We start from the raw sequence: 21,786 nt of genomic DNA, 5'->3' as shown, positions 1-21,786 counted from the left end.
TTACGTAATACTGCTGCGGCCCGACAGTTCCACGGGCTCGCGTGTACGCGGCTGCCAGGTTCCAGTACTCGGACCTTGGCTCCTCCAGGGCTTACGATCCCCGCTCCGACGCCGGCTACGGCCCAGCTGTCACCCGAATATGGACTCCGCCAGCCAAGGTACCAGCAGAAGGGCATGGGCTGCGTCGTATTCCGGCTGTCGCGGCTCGGCCCCTCGGTCCTCTCAGCCTCTGCGGGTCCGATTCACGGCCTCTCTCCGGCTGAGAGGCCTTTGACCTCAAGGCTCCTGATGGTCGTGGTGTGGGTTCTGTCTTGCCACGGCGCCTGGGCCTCCCCTGAGATCGCCCTGAAGCGGTCTTCCTCGGCGCCCTGCCGGTTCCTAGAGTTTGCTAACTCTAGGCATTCTCCGTGTGCCGCCCGCCACTTGCGGCCCTCTATCTTTCGCTGGGCCCCTGGGAATACCCCATCTGGTGTTGGACTCTAGCCGAGGTGTTGTGGGCGGCTCTCTACAGGGAATGGGCGGTGCAACCATCCTTGTGTTTAGAGCAGCGCCCCTTGGGTGGTAACACCACTGTTACTTAAGAGGTTGCCTCACGGGAGAAGGGTAGAGTGAGTCAGGGCACACCCAGAACAGATCTGTTGCCAAAATAGACACCGAGAAGTGTGGCTCAGACTCAGACTGAAATCTTAAGAAGATGGTATACAAGTGGGGGTGCTTACTCATACTTACATTAGCTAAAAAAAAGCTTTTCTCCAGTTTAACCTGCACCGACACATTACCTAAGCATTAGAATGTTTGTTTTTTTTTGTTGTTGTTGTTTTTGGTGTTTTGTTCTTTGAGACACTTTCTCTGTGTTCCTTTGGCTGTCCTGGCACTCGCTCAGTAGAACAGGCTGACCTCGAACTCAGAGATCCACCTGCCTCTGCATTCCAAATGTTGGGATTAAAGGCGAATCTCCTCTCTCCGACTCCCCAGCAGAATTTCTTACATGCTGGACACTCTGGATGTTTTCCTACTTTGATGGGTGTTTGCAAATCCATTGAGCTTTGGGCATTCTCATGGAGTTTTCTTTCCAGGAGCCTCAGTTAGTCCAAACCTTTTCCAGGCTTGTCCTGATTTCTGCTTCTTCCAGGGAGCTGCTCTTGTCTCAAGAATCTTCTTTGCAACCTTTCTCCCCTGAGAATTTTCTTTGCAGCTAAGTTTCACTTATCTCTGAGGGACTTTCAGCTTTTATTGTTGATTCTGGCAGGGAGGGCCTTGGTAAATCTAGTTAGTTTCAAGGATTTCCTGAAGCTTTTGAGTTGTTTGCTTTCCTGCTGGAGGAGCTTTCCCTGTCTTTGAATTACTGAGGAAATAATTTACACACTGGCGGTAAAAACCTTTCCTTAGTTGGTGTACGACCGTGGTTCTAGCCTGGCACCAGGATGAAAAGGAAAGGAAAGAGACGAGGGGGGAGAGGAAGAGAGCACAAATTTGAAGCCACTGGCATCCTCAACAGATAGTAAACACAACCATTTCCCAGCCAGGTTCACATGAAACTTGGTTCCTTTGTGTGCTGGCTAGTTTCTATGTCAACCTGACACAAGTTAAGAGTCATGTGAGAAGACATGTTTTGTTTTTTGTTTGTTTTTCCAGACAGGGTTTCTCTGTGTAGCCCTGACTGTCCTGGCTCTAGCTCTGTAACCAGGTTGGCCTCAAAATCTAAAATCAAAACATTTTACTTATTTTTATCTTAGGTTTGTATTTTGTCTGTGTATGTCTGTATACCTTGTGTGCCTGCTGCCCGTGGAGGTCAGAAGAGGACATTGGACCCCTGGAAACTGAAGTGACAGGTGGTTGTGAGCTACTGTGTGGGTGCTGGGAATTGAACTTAAGTCTTTGGAAGAGCAACAAGTGCTCTTAGCCACTGAGCAATCTCTCCTGTTCCATAAATAAAATTTCAAAAGCTACTTGCATGAAACAAACAAAGTCAGTTACTTAAAAAAAAAAGAGTTGGGCCATGGTGGCACACTCCTTTAATCCCAGTACTAGGGAGACAGAGGCAGGTGGATCTTAGAGGCCAGTCTGATCTACAGAGTGAGATCCCAGACAGCCAGCCAGTCAGAGCTACTTTAGAAAAACTTTGTCTCGAAGAAACAAACAAACAAACAAAAACCTTAAAAAAAAAAAAAGATGTTACCAGCTACCGTTGAGTAGAACATCTAGTTTTTTTAATGTTTTCAATTCATATTTAGTAGATTTTAGAATTTGTATAGTTGACAAACTTATGTGTGATTAAGGATGTTTTCCCTTCTATTCTGTGCTTTTGACCAGGCTGGCCTTGAACTCACGGAGGTTTGCCTGCCTCTGCCCCCTGGGTGCTAGGATTATAGATGTGAGGCCACTGTGCTCGACAGGAATGGTTTTCTTTATGTGGTACCTTCCAAAATATTTGTGCAGATAGAAAGATGTGCTAATGTGAAGTAAAAATGGTGACTGCAAGAATTTGAAGAATCTAGTATTAGAGGTGTGTGGAAGAATGTATGTTTTCCTGTCTTTGTACATACGGCAGTCTCCTGTTTGTGAGAGGATCAAGGATGGAATTAAAGGTGATTTTTGTTTTGCTGATTCCTTCCTGGGGCTGGATGACTAGCATGTATTCCATGCATGTAACCTTTAGCCATTTACTTTCTTCACTCAAAAAAAAAAAAAAAAGCCAAAAAATTCGAAGATTTATTAGATTGGACTACTTTCTTTGAAGTAGGGTTTCCTGCTGTAGAAGGTAGTATTTCACAAGGGAAAAGAGAACTATGTTTTGGCTGCCTTAGCTCGTGTTTCTTGTACTCCAGCAGTGCAGGTGGTATTGGGTTTGCATCTCAAGTGCCCAAGAAGTAGCTGTTCTCCATCCAATACCCAGATCATCATAGGCTTTTAGAGGTATTTTCTAGTTTCCATTGTTCTCCCGCCTTTTTTGGCCACCTATTTCCTTCTATTCTTGCGTTTTTCATAGTAGAGTAACAACTTACTTGACAGTTCTTGACTTCATTTTTGTCTCTGACAGATATCAACCTGAATTCTCCTAACAAAGGTGTGCTGTCTGATTTCATGACTGATGTCCCTGTCGGCCCAGGTGTGGCCCCCCGGACCCCAGCTGTAGAGGGCCTGACAGAGGTGGAGGAAGAAGAGCTCCGGGCTGAACTTGCTAAGGTGCCTTGGTTTTATTTCCTGATCTGGGGTAATCATGAGTCCTTTTGGGTTGTACTGAAAGTAGAACAGTTTATCCTGTGACAGAGTATTGCTGGGGTTCACCTGTTTTGTGTCTGCTGGGTTATCTCTTTGTGCCTAGTTCTAAAGTGTTGACTTGAATCACCTGTTAGAGGAGACAGGGCCTGATCTCATTTCACCACCTCTGTCTGTCTGGGAATACTGGGAAGACGATGTCTGCACAATAATGTCTCCAAGTTTACTGTTTGCAGATACTCAACTTGAAAGTCATTTCTATGACTTCATGAATCTGTGTCCACTGGCTCTTTTTAGTTTTAGTTTGTTTGAGGTTGGTCTCGATCCATAAAGTGCTGGGATCACGGGCAAGTGGCACCATACTTACTTTTGTTTCTTTTTCTTTTTCATTTTTTTTCAAGACAGTTTTCTATTTAACAGCTCTGAGTGTACTGTAACTCACTCTGTGGACCATGCTGGCCTCGAACTCACTCACAGAGATCCGATAGCCTCTCCACCCGAGAGCTGGGATTAAAGGTACGCGCCACCAACACCCAACTCATTTTCCTTTTTATTATCTTTTTGATAAGGGGTCTTATCCCCAAGCAGGATCAAGGATGATTTGTTTCCTGGGACTATAGGACTGCACCATCATGCTTGACTGAAAAATTCGTTTTCACTGTAGCTGTTTATACTAGGAAAAAAAAAAAAAAAAAAAGACTGTTTCTGTAAGTGAAAACTTCTAAGAAAGTCTCATTATAACATGGGTAAGGATGTTTGATGGTCACTTTCTGTAGTAGTCATAGCCTCCACGTCAACTACATTTTTATTTTTTTGTGGTGCTGGGATTCTAACTCGGCCTCATATACACAAGACAAGCACTCTACCAACTGAGCTATATCCCCAGCCCTGCTTCTTTTACAGGTGGAAGAAGAAATTGTCACTCTGCGCCAGGTCCTGGCAGCCAAGGAGAGGCACTGTGGAGAGCTGAAAAGGAGGCTGGGCCTTTCTCCTTTAGGGGAGCTGAAGCAGAACCTGTCTAGGAGCTGGCATGATGTGCAGGTCTCTACTGCGTAGGTACCACTCCCACTGTGGCACAGTGGGGATGTTCCTTTGGCTACGGAAGTGCTTCTCTTTCTTGTGGATGGAATGTATGAGTGCTGGGGAATGAGACGCTTCACAACCAGCAGGACTAAGTGAGTCTGCTGGGATAGGTGACCAGCAGACCTGAGTTCTTAGGGACTGTGTCTGTGTTTGCTCAGAGGATGAAATCTGCATTGTTTGAAAAGTTGCATGGACTTAGCTAAGTGTCCAAGTAGAAAATGTTTCCCCTGGATCCAAATTGGTCAGAGCACCAATGAAGTCCTTAGACGTGGGTACCAGTCTCACATGTCACTGAGCTATCAGAACCTGGTGAGCGTTTACCATGTTTGTGTCCATGTTTCTCCTGTTACAGCACTGCTCTGGTGGATGTCTCCAGAAGCTTTTTACTAAAGAAGCAAACATTTACACTTTGTAAATTTCACCTCTAGAAATCCTGTTTCTGTACTAGGGTATTGAGGACTTTGGGTCCAGTCTCATGGTACCTGTCAGAGCAGGCAGGAGCCACGGGCTGTGCCCTTCCCAGGAGCCTTCTGCTCTTAAACGGCCAGGTGCTCCTTCCTGTGTTGTGATTGGAAGAGGGCATACTCATCTCTGTCTTATGGAGTCCTAGCTAGCCCTGGGGCTACACACAGTGTGGCGGTGACTCTGGACTGTTTGTGTGGGCTGCGCGGCAGGAGTCTTCTGTCTTCTTTGGAGTCTTACATGCAGCCTGAAGCCCTGGTTGGAATCGTTCCAGATATTCATCACAGACTTTCTGTTTCTAGCTATGTGAAAACGTCTGAGAAACTTGGAGAGTGGAATGAGAAAGTGACCCAGTCTGACCTGTGAGTGCCCACGCTGTCAGTGTCCTTCCTCGCTCTTCTCTCGGTCTCGCTGGACCCTTGGCACAGACTGTCTTTCAGTGCTTGCTGGCTATTTTTCTCTTCCCAACTTAATAATTAAAGGATGCTTTAAATACCTGAAGCATAGAGTACAGTAGTTAGAGAAATTACTCAGTCACCAGACCAAGCTTAAAATTCTCTGCCTGGTTATATGAGGTTCCTGAAGTGAGTGGGCACTGTCTCTGAATATTAAACATACCCTGACTTGTGGCAGTGACATGGTGATTGATGTCATCTGACCTGATGGTGGTGGTAGATTTTTGTGCTTGTCTTCCTGCGCTCTACCCCAGAGTCACCTCCAGCTGTTGGTGTACGAGGGATTCTTGGGCGGGAGTAACAGTGTCCGTGTTGGTGGTCTGGAGGAGCTGCACTGTCGGCCACGGAAAATGTCAGCAGAGCATACATTGTTTGAGGAGGGCCCTTGTATGTCTGTCAAAGTTCAGTTTAGTGACGTCTGTTGTTTTGGGATCCTTAATCTAGGTAATGATGTCATCTACCTATGTACTAGTCTGATTATATCTTTGCTGGATTGATGCATGATTTAATCGGACTTTAAGAGATGGTTTCTGGCAGGATTTGACTGACAGAGAATAGTTTCCTTTTAGAAGGAAATGATGACATCGTTACTTTAACACTTGGGGGAGAAATCTCTCCATGTTTGACCTGATGGACATTCTGATTCCTGTGCATGAAGGGCCTTAAGGTCTGGTGTCATATGGGAAGCAGTCAGGTATAGAAAGCTCTGGTTTTCTCTGGCTCAACATTCAATTGTTACCTTAGCTTTCCTATGGGTACTGACAATTATCTTTAGGACTGAACTGGACAGTTTGCTGGAATCATATATTCCCTAGGTGGAGACACTGTCATCTATATTGCTAGAGACCAAGACAGGCAGACAGGCTCATAATGTAGAATCAGTGTGAAGGTAGTCTTGTGAGAAATGTGTATTCATTGTGTTCGAAAAGTTGCCTGACATAGAGTTGTCTGGTATGCCATTTCAAATAGTTTCTCAAAGAACTCACAACAAATACATGGGATTCTGATAATCCCAGAGAAATCTATGGCTTTGTGTGGAAGTGTAGTTTATGAAACATCCATTCCAACTTCCTCTGGCAGAGGCTTTCTGGGGCTTTCTCCCATCTTTTGGGGGGAAGAGCTGTCAGCAGTGATTCCTAAGATGGAGGGATTCTGCATTGAGAAATCAGGGTAATGGAATAGGTACTAAAGATGCCACTTCTTCTTATCCTCTGCTTAGTTAGTGCCTATTTTTTTTTTAAACAGACTTGATTCAATTTTTATTTTTCTTGTGGTGGCCACAGCTGGAGCCTGGGTCCTCTGAACAGAGACTCTGGTGTGAGTTTTCACAAGATGCTCAGTGACTTCCTGATAAGGAGACTTGGTGAACACAGTCTCTATCCAGAGGTCAGGAGTCAGGTAGCTGTAGGTCTTAGAGGTGGCATCAGAGGTGGCCTTGGCAAAGTTGTCCAGGGTGGCAGTGAAGCCCTTGGCTGATGTGTAGCAGTCATCAATGCCGGCCATCAGCAGTAGCTTCTTGGGCACAGGAACAGAGACTATGACAGTGCCTCTGGGAGCAGGGATGAGACGCACCAGCACAGAACCACAGCGGCCTGTCACTTTGCACGGAACAGTGTGGGGCTTGCCAATCTTGTTCCCCCAGTAGCCTCTCCGCACAGGGACAATGGAAAGCTTGGTCAAGATGGCCCCTCAGATGGCACTGGCTACCTCCTTGGAATACTTAACGCTGAGACCAACATGACTGCTGTAGTCCCTAATAGATGTCAGAACCTGGTCTGCTGGGCTGCCCTAGTCTGCTTCTGCCCTGGCATGATCTTCAGAACCTCATCCTTTAGGGATGCTCCCAGGAAAAAAAAAATCAATAATCTCCGATTCCTTAATGGGCAGGGAGAAGAGGTAGATCTCCTCTAGGGACTTGATCTTCATGTCCTTAACCAGGTGGCCCAGCTTGATGACAGGAATCCATTCCTTGTCTTCGGCTTTACGTCTGCGGCCCTGCGGCCTCGGCCTCAACCACAACCACTGCTGAATTCTAATCCTGGACCTCCTGGGCCTCCTGTGTCGCCCCCCCCCCCCCCGTCCTCTGGGGTCCTCCGGGTCCTCCCAGTCTTCCCATTGCACCGGCGTCATTCGCCATTTGGTGTTTTCCAGAAGAAGAAGCTAGTACCTATCTTGACCAGAATTTAGGAACTAGATTGCTGGCAGGATTGACTCTGCCTGTCAGTTTCACAGAGGAAGGTCATATATACAAGCTTCCTGACCTTCTTGACCTGTGTGTTTGTATTTTCCTTTTAGCCAGTAGCATGCTGGAGGACTGGAACAACATGGGGCTCATTAGGCATGAGTGTCTGCCCTCTGTGTATAGCATGGGAAAGTGGTACTGCACTTACACAGCACAGATGCTGTGGGGTGGGGCTTGCTTTCTTAGATAGTCATTTGTGTATAAGGAGCATCCATATTCTGTGGGCCATGAAACTTTGTTGCTTTCTTTTTATAGGTATAGTGTACCACTTAACTGTGTAGTTACTAGTTGGTTCATGTTTTACTTTGAGTTCTTTGGGCTACAATTAGTGTCAGTCAGGGTAAGTTGACAGAGAAGCCCTGCTTCTAATTTTGCAGCCTAACAAGGTTGCCCAGGTGTGAATATTATGAGAATTAGTTACTGTGGACAGGGAACTGTATCCTCTGGTAAGCCTAAGAAAATGAGGTTAGCCTCAAAAGGAAGACTCTGAAAGGGCAGGGAAAGTACATCCACAATTGCTGACAGACACACTGCCTGGTCTAGGTTCTTCTTCTTCTTCTTTTTTTAGTCTTTTTGTTTGTTTTGTTTTTCCAGACAGGGTTTCTCTGTGTAGCTCTGGTTGTCCTGGAACTTACTCTGTAGACCAAACTGGCTTCAAGCTCCTCCTCTTCCTTCCTTCCTTCCTTCCTTCCTTCCTTCCTTCCTTCCTTCCTTTTTCTTCTTCAAAGATTTATTATGTATACGGTGTTCTGCCTGCTGCATGTATGCCTGCATGCCAGAAGAGGGCATCAGCTCTCATTATAGGTGGTTTTGAGCTATCATATGGCTGCTAGGAATTGAACTCAGGACCTCTGGGAGGGCAGTTAACCTCTTAACCTCAGCCATCTCTCCAACCCTCTTATGCTCTTCTAAGACAGTGGTTTCTAACTTTCCTAATGTTGGTGACCCCCAACCATAAAATTATTTTTGTTGCTACTTCCTACCTGTAATTTTGTACTGTTCTGAATCATAATGTAATTATCTGATATGCAGAATATCTGGTACAAGACTCCCATGAAAAGGCCCTCCAAAAGTAGTCTTGACCCACAGGTTGAGAACCAGCGTTCTAAGAGGTCTAAGTCTCAAAGAAGCAGCACAGCACGGTGCTCTCTAGCTTGTTCTCTGTCTCTGCTTTCTAGCTATCTTTCTGAGCTTAGCTTCTCCAATATGCATGACATGTAATGATTCCCAGATTGCCAAGGAGTATGTTTGTCTGGGTATATGAGGCTGTCAGTTTACAGTTTACCTGCAGCTATGGACCTGGGTGATGACCTTATGACATGCCTTCCTTCCTTCCCTCTCTTTTCTTCCTCTTTTGCCTCCTTTTTTTTTTTTTTGGTTTTTCGAGACAGGGTTTCTCTGCAGCTTTAGAGCCTGTCCTGGAGCTAGCTCTTGTAGACCAGGCTGGTCTTGAACTCACAGAGATCCGCCTGCCTCTGCCTCCCGAGTGCTGGGATTAAAGGCGTGCGCCACCACCGCCCGGTTTTTTTTTTTTTTTTTTTGGTTTTTAGAGACAGGGTTTCTCTGTGGTTTTGGAACTAGCTCTGTAGACCAGGCTGGTCTCGAACTCACAGAGATCCGCCTGGCTCTGCCTCCCAAGTGCTGGGATTAAAGGCGTGTGCCACTATTGCCCGGCTGCCTCCTTTTTTGAAATAAGGTTTTGCTATGCAGTTTAGTCTGGCTTTAGACTTTTCATTCTTCTCCTTTAGCCTCCCAACTGCCGGGATTATAGGCCTGTGCTATCATGACTGACTGGAGTATGTTTGTGTTTCTCTCTCTCTTTCTCTCTCCCTTTGCTTCTGCCTCTGCCTTTTTTCTGTTGCCCCCGCTCTTTTCTAGGTAGTAGTTACTTTGAATTTATATTTCTGCAAATAAATGCTGCAGTCCTTAATCACCGTGAACTTGATGTTTTAAAGATGGGACTGGTTTTCAGTGAAGTGTACTTACAGAAATCTTGCTTCTCACGTCTCTGGCTTTGGTAGGAAAGTGCTATGTAACTTGGGTTTGTGTAGGCTCAGGAGGAGGCTGCAAGGCCTTTGTGGGTCATCAGACCTGTCTTTTAACCTGTGGATTGGCAGATGCTCTTAGCAGACTTCCTATAGGAGTTAGGGCCAGGAAGGGTTTGGAAAGCCAGTTACTGATACCCTAACTTCAAGCTTTGCCAAGTATGTTGGAGAGAAGTTCTTCAGGTAACCATGGTGATACTAAGCAGCCTCACAGGTCTTGATCTACTCCTGGCTCAGCTTCAAGTTCCCCAACTCCATCCAATGAGGAGCTATGACCTAAAGGTTTTGAATGAGGCATTTGGTTATTTGGTTATGGTCTTTGTTGTTTCTGAGACTGCTGTGTCTTTTATGTGGAAGCAGAGCCAACAGGGAAGCAATATTCTTTTTTCGGGGGTCGTTGAGACAGGGTTTCTCTGTAGCTTTGGAGCCTGTTCTGGAACTTGCTCTGCAGGGGAAGCAAGATTCTTAAGATGAACTCCTTAGTATCTCTGACCATCGTGACATTCATCCCAGTGGGTTAAGGCTGTAGAGCCGTGTCTCAGTGCAATGTGTATATATGTATATATGTGAATAAGCAACATAGGAAGTGGGAGGAGATGGGACTGGTGGTCTTTGCTGCGGGCCAAGGCTGCCCATGCACAGTAGAGGGAGCATGAGAAAGGGATGTTCACATTCTGGAAGGATATTGTGTAGAAAGTGCTGGAAATCAGAGGGCTCTTTAGTGTAATGAAGGCACTGCACAAGTGCTAACCCAGACTGGGAGCGTCCTTCATGAATGCTCTTCAGCTTGTGCCTGCTTGTCTCAGAAGACTGTTTATGTGGAAGGGGAAACTTTGAGTTTGAATTGACTTGATCAGAAGCTGAGAACTTTGCTGCTTTCAGTATTGCCTGCCTGAGTGCTGCCAGGCCCAGCATGTCTGTGTTCTGTTTTCTCTGTAGCCAGCAGGTTTTGGCTCCCTGAGTAGTCAGAAGTACCATACGAAAACAAGAGAATGGCAAAGTCTCAGGTCAGGTTTAGATGAACTGGAAGTTGAGGAACTGGAGTGGATCACTGTAGAGGCCCAGGGAGCATGCCCCACCACCCAGGGAGTGTTTACCACCTGCCCAACTCCTCCCTGGGATTCCCAGGGGTGTTCTCTACACACTTGGCTTCTTTGGCGTGAGCTATTGCTGCCCTTGCTTTGTCGTTAGTCTAAGTGGTGTGTCTTTTTCCCAGCTACAAGAAGACTCAAGAAACCCTTTCACAGGCAGGACAGAAGACATCTGCTGCCTTGTCTACCATGGGTTCTGCCATCAGTAGGAAGCTCGGAGACATGAGGTAAGCAGTTTCAAGTGGAAACCTGTTTCAAGTCAAGAGTTCAGACACATAACATAGGGAGCCCCCCATGATAACCTGGACCAGTCTACCTACAGACTTTTGTTTGTGGGAATTCCTCTGACTTCTGTTGTTTGTCTTTGGCCGTTTATTTATTCCTTGGGGAAAGAAAGGTCACTAGTCTCTTTTTCCCTGCAACTCTTTTGCAAAGCAGTGATGTGGCCTTGGAGTCATGATGGAATGGGGTGTCTGTTAGGGCAGGTGACATGTTGTCCTTAGGATCCGCTTGGAACTTCTTGAACTATGAGGTGCTATGTCTGGTGCTGGGTAGTTGCTGGTTATATATACCACTGGTATCCTGGCCAGCTCCCAGGAACTACCATCCTGTTTTTCCTGAAAAATAGGTTGCTTGCTCGTTTAAGGTGTTCCCACTCTGTGTATGTGTGTGTGTGTGTGTGTGTGTGTGTGTTTGCATTCTTGCTGTCCCTTTGAGATAGTTCCTCACTCTGCAATCCAAGCTGGTCTTGAACTCATGGTAATTCTACTGCATCAGCTTTCCAAATGTGGGAATTATAGGTATGAGGTACCACTCTGAGCTTTTTACTCCTTTTTTAGTCTGTTCAGAGCATTCTGGGTAGATACCTGATAGGGTGTTAGTGTTGATGGAAGTGGCTCTGAGCCACCTTTTTTTCTTTCTTTGAGATAGAATCTCACAATGTATACTTATCTGGCCTTGAATTCACTCTTGTGGATCAGACTGGTCTCAAACCCACAGAGATTCACCTGCCTCTATCTCCTAAGTATTGTACTGAAGTATTGTATACCATGTCTAACCTGTTTAGCCATCTTTTTGGTTTTTTTGTTTGTTTTCTTGTGTTTTGGAGACAGGGTTTCTCTGTATAGCCCTGGCTGTCCTGGAACTTGCTCTGTAGACCAGGCTGGTCTTTTTTTTTTTTTTTTGGTTTTTCGAGACAGGGTTTCGCTGTGGCTTTGGAGCCTGTCCTGGAACTAGCTCTTGTAGACCAGGCTGGTCTCGAACTCACAGAGATCCGCCTGCCTCTGCCTCCCGAGTGCTGGGATTAAAGGCGTGCGCCACCACCGCCCGGCCCAGGCTGGTCTTAAAGTTATGGAGATCCACCTGCCTCTGCCTCTGAAGTGCTGGAATTAAAGGCTATGTTTAGCTATCTTGATTGAGCTGTTTTTTTATATGGCCTGCCTTTCTTTGGGAGCATAAGACATGATCATGTGTCATTTCTTCTCCTTGTTGGAAAAGAAATAAAGTTCCTGTTTTCTTCTCAGAGAACTGGGATCTGCTTTTGACCCCATGGTATGTAACCTTAGGACTATGGCAGGCAGTTAGCAGTGTTCCTTTGGCAGTACTGCTGGCATAGCATTGTCTGGTCTCATTATTCTGGCTTGTGCGAACCAACCACAGTGATCAGAGAGGGTTTTCAGAACAGGGTCAGTGAAACTGGTTCTCTTTAGTTGGGTGGTGGTGGTGTTTTCACAGTGCCCAAAGGGCTTCCTGTTTACTGTGTGTCTTCCCTTGGGGAAGAGAGCATATTTGTTGGTGTTTGTATTAGTGCTTTGAACTCTGATCTCTCTGGTCCATAATAGAGTTCCATCATCTCACAAATAATCACAGTAGTTTCTGAGGCCCAGGTTTATCATGCTAATAGTTTCTTGAGAATGCCCATTGGTCTTAGGAAACTAATATCATGAGTTTAGGAGGAGCAGATGGATGTCTCTGTCCATGGTGGACCAGTTCTAGAGCCATGGGAGCTCTACTTGAGATGGGAACTGGAAGTAGGATGTAGGCTTGATGACCCTACTTAAACCTACAGAGTGATGAGTGCATTCTTCAGTGGCTCCTTCTGTGTTGGGAGTAGCCTCTGCTCAAGGCCATTCATAGAGTCCAGCAGTTTAGAGGGGGAGGGCCTTGCTGTGCTGTGGAGGAGTCACCAGCTATGTTCTACCTTGTAAGCAGCTGCCCTTGGACTTGCATGTTCTAGGTTGGCCTTTGTGATGCAGCCTAGAACCTTAGTGCTTAGCCTCTAGTATGTTCTAGGTCATCTTATGGTGCTTGGGTTCCTGTTTAGCTTTCAGAGAATGCAAGGTGCTCCATGGACATGAAGTGTAGACCCAGCCTGGCTGGCTCACTGTGTCATATCTCAAGTCTTTACTCACTGGGCTACTTATGTCTCAGGTATTTTCTTTAGACCTCTCTTTGCTCTCTGTCCTTTAACCTGTAATTGTTTGTATTATTATACATGTAACAGTGCTCAGAAATACAGTGCCATGAACCACATGGTTGCCAGATTTCTTATTAGCTTTTTGTGGAGTCAGGATGGAGCTATGTATTCTGCTGTCCTATCAGTTTAAGCACTAAAGAAGCATCCACAGAGTGTCTTCTCACATGATAACCCTACTTAATCTTCAAGAATTTGAACAGAGGGACATAGGGCTTCTGTTGGGGGTCTTGTATGGTATTGGCCTCCCTTGCTTAATAATGCTGTCTTTCTTCTTTTCTCTTGCTGCTATCTTTCAGGGCTCATTCGTTCTCACACTCCTTTAGGTAGGTGACCTTGGATGTGACCTATGGACACACCTGTATTAGGGCAAGGTGGACTCCGGTAGGCCTGTGGGAGGCTTTGCTGGGTGAAAGTAGGAAAGCCAGTACAGTGGAAGCCCCCTTTGCCTCAGGATGGTACCAGTAGGCAGCTACTTGCTCACAAGGCATGGTCTATATGACTATCCCCTATGAGCGCCTCATCTGGACCTGACTGGACTGCATATTTCTGGGTCAATAAAAGTGACTGACCTAACGTTGTATGGCAAATGTCCATACCTAAGTTTATGCCTGAAAATAAGCATTTGCACATAGGAGGAAATACCAACCCTGCACCTTGTGTTCTCAATCCTATTATGTGCAGGCTGGACTTGAATTCAGAGATATGCCTGCCTCTGCTTCCTAGTGGTAGGACTAAAGGTATACCCTACCGGTTTCAGTTTCCTGTTTTAATGCTCTTCCTGATCAGTGCCACACTGTTCAGCAAAGGCAGCATTAGAAAAAAAAAACCCTTGGAGCTAGAAGAGAGGGCATTGTGTGGAAAGGGTCAGTAGCTCACTCTGATGTCGGGAGAGTCTTGCCTCTTCTTATATATGATCTAAGCTGGCAATTGTGGGCTGATCGGGACCACAGGCTAATTCTTGCTTCCTTCTCTGCTTTCACCATGCTTCCAAGCAGCAGCTACTCCATCCGCCACTCGATAAGTATGCCAACCATGAGGTAATGTATTCCTGCTTCCATTGCTTCAGAAATGTCTCTGGGTGGGGGTGGGCAGCAATACCAGTCATACCTTGTACTTCTATATCCCCCCAATCCATGTGTCTTCATTTTCCTGGCAGCTTCCTCTCAGCTAAAGACTGTAGGCTGTCAAGGAAGAGCTCATGGGAAGGAAACTTTTGAGGCCTCCAGAGGAGAACCATTCTGTGAACCTGTGACCCATATTTAACTTTGCAAGCTCTAGCTCTGGATGCCTGTGGTTTCCAGCAGGGAGGGTTAGCGAGGCTGGCACATGGATCTCTGGAGACCTCATTCTCAGCCCAGCAGGACCATCTCTAGTAGAGTCTATTGCTTCTCACTGTTTGACCAAGCGTAGTGCCTCAGCAAAGTCCATCCTTGTTAGGAAAACTGTTGTGTCTTAGTGTGTGAAGACCTTTCTCCTCTGTCTTCCTACCCTCTTTATTCCAAAACTGTCTGTGATTTTCCTTTTATGTGGTTTGTCTAAAGATATACTTGAAGGACTCCAAGACTTCTCATACCAACACAAAAAAGAAAAGAAAGGGAAAAAAAACACCACCACCACCACCAACAACAAAAACCAGCCAGAAACGATAATATGACCAAGAGGTGGTTTTCTTAGGTTGATGCTTACTTGTACTCTAGGTGTGTTGATTCCAGTGATTTCCTAAAGTGTGGGAACTGACGGCATGATTTATGATAATGGGACCACATTCTCACTTTCCTAGAAGGAGGACACCCAAGAATGTCTTTTATTTTTTCAGTGCTTGAGAACTGCATCTGAGCTTAATCAGGGCTGTCTGCTTAGATTAGAGCAGGGATCCTGCACACTGTAGTCAGGGGTTTACTGTACTCTTAGATGACATCTGGACCCAACCGGAAAACACTCAAAATTACCCTGTGTAGAGTCTGCTGGGTCACTGTGCTCCTTTCTGTTGTGTCCCATTTTCATGAGGAGAGTTTAGAAGGTGGGTGTAGTCCCAGCCCTAGGTCTTTCAACTTGAGGAGGGTGAGGTAAGAAAACACCTTTTCACGCCATTATCTCCCTTATCTCTTTAAAGGAACTCTGCAACCTTCAAGTCATTTGAAGACCGAGTAGGGACCATAAAGGTAACTATTCCATAAAGGTAACTATTCCCGGCTGTATGTTTTCTTGAATCAACTTCTTTATTATTGAGGACTCAGTTATTACAGGAACTCATGTAGAGGTCTTTTGTACCTTTCATGCTGTTCCTGCAGTAATAACATACTACAGAACTTGGGTAAAGTCTTTGGATACAAAACAGTGTGTTTTTGTTTGTTTCTGATTTTTCAATTTTGAGACAGGGTCTCATTGTATAGCAGTCCTGGCTGGCCTGTAATTCACTATGTAGACTAGGCTGGCTTTGAACTCAGTTCACCTGCCTCTGCTTCCTGAGTCCTAGGATTATAATTGTAGCCATCAAACCCAGCTGAAACTCACTCATCAGTGCCTCTGTGGTCATGCCCATCCTTTTCTTTGCCCTGTCATCCCCTAATCTGTTCTTTATAATTTTATCCTTTCAAGAATGTCTCTTAGGTTGTAGAGATGACTCCTCAGTGGGTAAAACACTTGCAGCACAAGAGTGATAACTCAAATTCAGTTCTCTCTCTCTTGTAAAATGTATTTGGGGGAGGGTGTGTATATATGCCTTGGCATACACACGGAGGTCAGAAGGAAACCTGTCTCTCCTTTTACTCAGGTGGTCAGGCTCAGTGGCAAGAAACTTTACCTGCAGAGGCCATTCTTGATGACCCAAGAACTGGAAATCTAGATCCCTAACATGGAAATTCAGATAGATGTGGTAGCCCACCTATAATCCCACAAAATTCTGGAGTTAGCACCAGGGTATCTTCAGAGCAAGCTGCTTAGCTAGATTAGCTAAGTCACTCAATTCAGGGTTCATTGAGATAATCTGCTTTAGTAAATAATGTGAAGAAAAATATCTAATGTCAATCTTTTGTGTCCACATGCATTCATATATGCTATGTACACAAAAGCAGAATGTTTAATCCCAGCATTCTGTGAATTCTAGGCCAGACTGGTCTACATAGAAAATTCCAGGACTATATTGATATATAATATACCCTGTCTCAAAAAAAATTGTTTTTTGCCTGTAAGTGTGTATATGTACTTTGTACATGCCTAGTCTTGTGGAGGTCAGAAAGAAGCAGTTGTGGGCCACTATGTGGGTGTTGGGAACTGAACCTGAATCCTTTCCAAGGGTAACAAATATGTTTGATCAATCAGCCATCTCTCCAGCTCCTTCCCCCAGATACATGTTTCTTAATATACAAAATTTAATCAATCTAGTGGAATCACACAGTATGAATGTTTTTCTTTTTTTAATATTTATTTATTTATTTATTATATATACAATATTCTGTCTGTGTGTATGCCTGCAGGCCAGAAGAGGGCAGCAGACCCCATTACCAATGGTTGTGAGCCACCATGTGTTTGCTGGGAATTGAACTCAGGACCTTTGGAAGAGCAGGCAATGCTCTTAACCTCTGAGCCATCTCTCCAGCCCCAGTATGAATGTTTTTCTAAACATCACAATGTATAATTCTTAGGAAACCTATACAGACCTATAATGACTGTTGCATGTCATTGACTCATTTCTTTTCATTGCTGACTAGTGTTCATGTTGCATAAACCTGTGTAGAGAGTTGAACATGGTCCCTTGACCTGTTCTGTGTTTTGTTGTGTCTTAGGTTTACTTTCTCTGTTTTTTTCTATAGTCTAAGGTTGTGGGTAGCAGAGAGAATGGCAGCGATAACCTCCCTTCCTCACCTGGAAGTGGTGACCAGCCATTACCGGATCATGCACCTTTCTAAGCTCGTCCTAGCTTATCGTCCACAGAATACAGAAGCACACCCTCATCATCACAGCTGCAACTCTGCATGACAGAGCAACCAGCCAGGGCCAGCAAAGAGCTGGATTTGAAGACAGTCATACCCATCTACGTGCAGATGTGGCTGCTGCCTTGGCATGAATTAGAGAACAATCTTGTTCATAAATGTTTTACACTAAAGTTCATAGATGAAGCAGGTCACTGCTGTCCTTTCCAGGGCCACAGGAAGTGGACAGGGTGGAGGAGCCCAAGTGGTACGTTCCCTTTGGCGGTCTCACCAGGATGCTGAGGGAAGAGTTGTCAGGGGTATTGCCTGCCCTCCTCCCCATAGCTCAGAAGATCATACTGCATCGTTTGAGAAATGAGAGAGTTCTCTTATTTTCTGAGACCCCATAAAGGAAACATAAGCAACCGCTTCATTCTTAGAGAACAACCTGGCTGTGACAGAAGCAGATCCACTATTTTTTAAATGTGATGGACTTTTCAAAAATTAAATAGAAAAAAGTGAGGCAAAACAACTTTAGCCTCATTATTGAATATTTCTTTGCATTCAAGCCTTACATTGCCTTATGCTTTATTTGTTTATAGTCTTTTATATCCCTACAAATGAGGGGTCTTTAATGGGCTATGGGTACTATGTAGAGTTTTATCTCTGTTCCATCTCATACTCTGCCAGTATCAGTTAGTGTATTTTATTTCTCTAACACTTTCTCCTGGTATGCAAAACTTGGTTCTTTTGAAGAATGGCATTTCCCAGTAGCTTTCCAGTCTGGCCCACAAGGCTCTTGTGCTGTGGGTCAGGAGGACAGAGAGAAGGAAAAAAGCCTCAGTCTTTGGTATTTTAATGACATGTGCCCTGCATAGTGTTGCTCTGCTGACAGCGAGCAGGACTCTGGTCCGTAGTACCTGTCTGCCTGTCCATGACACAAAGAATAAATGAGAGGCAGAACCAACCCTGCAGGTCACGTGGGGATGTAGTTTTCATTCAGCCAGAACTCTGCTGTCATCTATTCTCAGGAGCTACCAAGATTTCTTTTCTAAGTTCCCTTCTCCTGCCTCCAATTGCCACATTCTACAACCTCTCAACGCCAGGGCCCTAAGTGTTGGGAGGCATGGTCTGGAGGGAGGGGCAGCACTGTGCCTTAGTGGCTCTTAGCAGGGCAAAGACTTTATTGTGTGCATATCTCTGCACTCCTGGAGTGAGGTGGGGTCTTTCCATTTTAGTGTCTGGTTTGATGCGGTGTGATGTATCCTTTGATTATCAAGTACCTTGGTTTCTTTGGATACCCTTAGAGTACTATACCATACAAAACAAGGAACGGTGAGGAACTGGGGAGTTGAAGAAGAGACATCGTGATGTCTTCTCTTCCAGCGTTAAAACAGTTGTGTAAGAGGTGGTGACAGGAGTGCAGGTCAGTGATGTATCTTCCTACAAGAGTAACAGGAAACTTGTCAATAAAGCATTCCTTTGGAGGAAAATCCACATCCATTAGTTTGGTGTATCTTTTAGGATAATGACAAAAGAGTTGGGGAATAAATGCACACGATTCCCTGCTTTGAATGGGGGCAGGCAGGAGACAGTCATGTACAAATTACAAGTCTTTGTGCGCATATAAAGGAAGGGAATTGTGTAGAAGCTGCATCTCTGAATGAGACCAGGGATGCATGCCGGGCATGCAGTTAAGGGGCTTGCAGTTCTTTATCAAAATTGGCTCCACTGAAGGGGCCTTTTCGTTCCTGTGGTCATCTAGCATTTCTTGCTGGCTTTTGCTGTGAGGCTTGGTCATACCCAGGAGCTCACCTGGCAGAAGTGGGCATTGGGAAGACCAGCATTCTTAAGCCCTACTAGGAGAAGACTGTCACTCCATGGCACAACCACTCTTAGGAGGTATGATCCTGTTTCTGCAGGTGCGGGGTCATGTGAAATAATGAGTAATTGAAGACTCCTAAGTGCTTAGTGAACAGGGTAAGTTGGAATTGTTGGTCTGATCAGGAGGACTGAGTGGCTCTCACACTGGGCAAGTTCAGACAGCAGGGCAGCAACTGGATCTGAACTAGAAATTCAGTATTTGCCCTAGGTTATATTGGAAGACAATTCAGTACACTCCAATCATTAAGCAGATACCTTAATCAGTGGATAAGAGACTGCCTGCCAGCCTTTGTGGGTACATGATTATGTTCATGGACCCAGTTCTCAAGAGTTGCACTCCTTGAGGAAGATGTGTTCCTGTGAGTAACTTTGGTTCTAATAAAATGAGGTGTGATGAAGGTCTTTTGAGAGAATGGTGTCCTGGAATGAGTGGAATGGGTAGAACCAGGTCACATTTGAGGGGCTTGTACTAGCAGGGAACAGCCATATTTGAAGACTCAGCTTGAGCGTAGGATGCCTTAGTTAAATGAAGGGATAAAGCCCTTAGCATCAAAGGCAAATATGAAAACTCCCTCAAAAAGAATCTTTTTTTTTCTTTTTTTTTTTTTTGAGACAGGGTTTCTCTGTGTCGCTTTGGTGCCTGTTCTTGGAACTTACTCTGTAGACTAGATTGACCTTGAACTCAGAGACCTAACTGCCTCTGCCTCCTGAGTGCTGGGATTAAAGGCATGCACTGCCTGGCTCCCCTCAAATTCTTTAACTACTGCCTATATTTGTCAGATAACTTCCTGGTCATATGCTCTCTTAAAGGTTGGCTTGCTAGCTTGGCATAGTGGTGCGCACCTTCAATCCCAACACTGAGGAGGCAGAGGCAGTCGGGTATCTGTAGTAGGCTTTATTGGACTCCCAGCCCCCAAATCATGACACAGATTAATTATGAATGCTCGGCCTTATTTAAGCTTATTTCTAGTTACCTTTTTTTAAAATTTAAATTAACCCATTTCTATTAATCTATATGCTGCCCCAAGGCTCATTTACCTCATATATATACTTACTGTCCATCCTGCTTTCCTGCTTCCTCCTGTCTGGCCCCCCAACTGACTGGCTGGCTCCCCTTTTCTCTATACCCACCTGTCCCTCTTCTGCCTAGCTATGGCCATTCCACTTTTTATTAGACCAATCATGTGTTTTATGCCGGCAAGTTGAAACAGCAATACATCTTTACATGGTTAAATAAATACTCTATTTCACAACAGATGTAGCTTAAGGCCAGTCTGGTCTATGAAGAGTTCCAAAATATCCAGGGCCACACAGAGAAACCCTGTCTTCAAAAACAAACAAAACAAAACAAACAGACAAAAAAGAATAAAAACAAATAAAAAGATTGGCTCATTTAATTGTGAGGATATAATTTTCTTAAACATGCTTTTGCAGTCGACTGTGAAGAGCTATCACAAGTAGTTATGTATGTGTGTGTTTTGTAGCCATTTTTTCCCTATAACTTTTAAATATTTATTTATTATGTATACAATATTCTGTCTGTATGCCTGCACGCCAGAAGAGGGCACCAGACCCCATTACAGATGGTTGTGAGCCACCATGTGGTTGCTGGGAATTGAACTCAGGACCTTTGGAAGAGCAGGCAATGCTCTTAACCTCTGAGCCATCTCTCCAGCCCCCCTATAACTATTTTATATATTTATTTTTTTTTTTTTTTTGGTTTTCAAGACAAGGTTTCACTGTGTAGTCCTGGCTGTCCTGGAACTTATGTAGACCAGGATAACCTTGAACTCAGAGATCCGCCTGCCTCTAAGTGTTGGGATAGAAGGTGTGCGGCACCACCACCCAGCTATTTTGTATGCACTTTAATGGCTATATTCCATTTGAATGTGCTTACTTGTACAGTTGGGTTGCAATTTTCCATTTTCACTATTACAATAATTTTTTTTCTTTTCCTTTTTTGTTTTTCGAGGCTGTTTCTCTGTGTTGTTCTGGCTGTCCTGGAGCCCACTTTGTAGACCAGGTTGGCCTTCAACTCACAGAGATCTGCCTGCTGCTGTCTCCTAATTAAAGGTATGGGATTTTTTTTTCCATTTTTACTATTAGTTATGACACTATTACAAACATCTTAGCACATAAAACTTTTGTATTTGGAGATATTCGGAGAAAATCCTACATCTGGAGGGATTCACTTTTAAGGCCTGATTACATTTTCTTTCGGAACCCCAACATGGACAGCTTTATAGCTTCAGTCTTCAGTCGGTTCCAGGTCCATTTTGCTATTTCTTCCAATTATGGAATCTTTTTTAAAAATTTATTTTATGTATATTGGTGCTTTGCCTGCATGCATGTCTACGTGAGGATGTCAGATCCACTGGAACTGGAGTTATAGACAGCTGTAAACTACCATGTGGGTGGTGGGAATTGAACCCAGGTCCTTTGGAAGAGTGGCCAGGGCCCTTAACCTCTGAGCCATCTCTCCAGCCCCCAACTGTGGAATCTTTTCACTCACGTTCTCCCTCTCAGATGGTCTCATTACGTAGCTTCTACCTCAAATTCAAGAGCCTTCTCTCTGCGGGGATGGCAGGCATGTGTTATTACACCTGGCTTTCTTTCCCTTGAGTCAAATAGATAAGTGGTCTCTCTGCTTATTGATTTTCATGAGCGGTTTTTTGTTACTTGCTTGATGTTGCACAACTTACTGAGTTTCTTAAGCTGTCTGCTCCTGACAGTCTGAGACCGGAAAATGTGCCAATTCGAGTTCAGCTGGAGTGCAGAAAGGTAGATGAAGGGAGAAGACATCCAATTGGGTGAAGTAAGAAAAGACTGGATTTTACTGAGCACATTATGGGTGCCTTGAGTGTCATTTGCTTTGATTTTTGAAAGCTGACTTATGGTCACGTCAGTGGCACCTTGTT

At 44.8% G+C, this 21,786-nt stretch overlaps 1 protein-coding gene across 2 annotated transcripts; it reads left to right on the top strand.

Moving 5' to 3' along the window:
• Positions 1–18,483, top strand: Tpd52l2 (TPD52 like 2). Of its 2 annotated transcripts, XM_038330023.1 has the most exons (8): positions 1–158; positions 3,041–3,186; positions 4,123–4,271; positions 5,067–5,126; positions 10,723–10,824; positions 14,069–14,110; positions 15,187–15,235; positions 16,886–18,483. In XM_038330023.1, exons 1-8 carry the CDS (start codon positions 140–142, stop codon positions 16,979–16,981), a joined length of 663 nt encoding a protein of 220 aa, XP_038185951.1. In that variant the 5' UTR covers positions 1–139; the 3' UTR covers positions 16,982–18,483. The 2 variants fall into 2 exon arrangements, with proteins under 2 accessions (XP_038185951.1, XP_038185952.1); XM_038330024.2 differs by lacking the exon at positions 14,069–14,110.
• The last annotated feature ends 3,303 nt before the right edge of the window (positions 18,484–21,786 follow it).

Source organism: Arvicola amphibius, chromosome 5 (genome assembly GCF_903992535.2).
Source record: "Arvicola amphibius chromosome 5, mArvAmp1.2, whole genome shotgun sequence".
NCBI lineage: Eukaryota > Metazoa > Chordata > Mammalia > Rodentia > Cricetidae > Arvicola > Arvicola amphibius.
Note: the sequence above shows the minus strand (reverse complement) of the source record. Positions and strands in the feature narration are given on the sequence as shown.

Excerpts from the sequence above, each read along its gene's own strand:
- Tpd52l2 (XM_038330023.1), top strand. Across the intron at positions 5,127-10,722 it reads AAAGTGACCCAGTCTGACCT|CTACAAGAAGACTCAAGAAA; the intron begins GTGAGTGCCCAC and ends TCTTTTTCCCAG. Across the intron at positions 10,825-14,068 it reads AGGAAGCTCGGAGACATGAG|CAGCTACTCCATCCGCCACT; the intron begins GTAAGCAGTTTC and ends GCTTCCAAGCAG.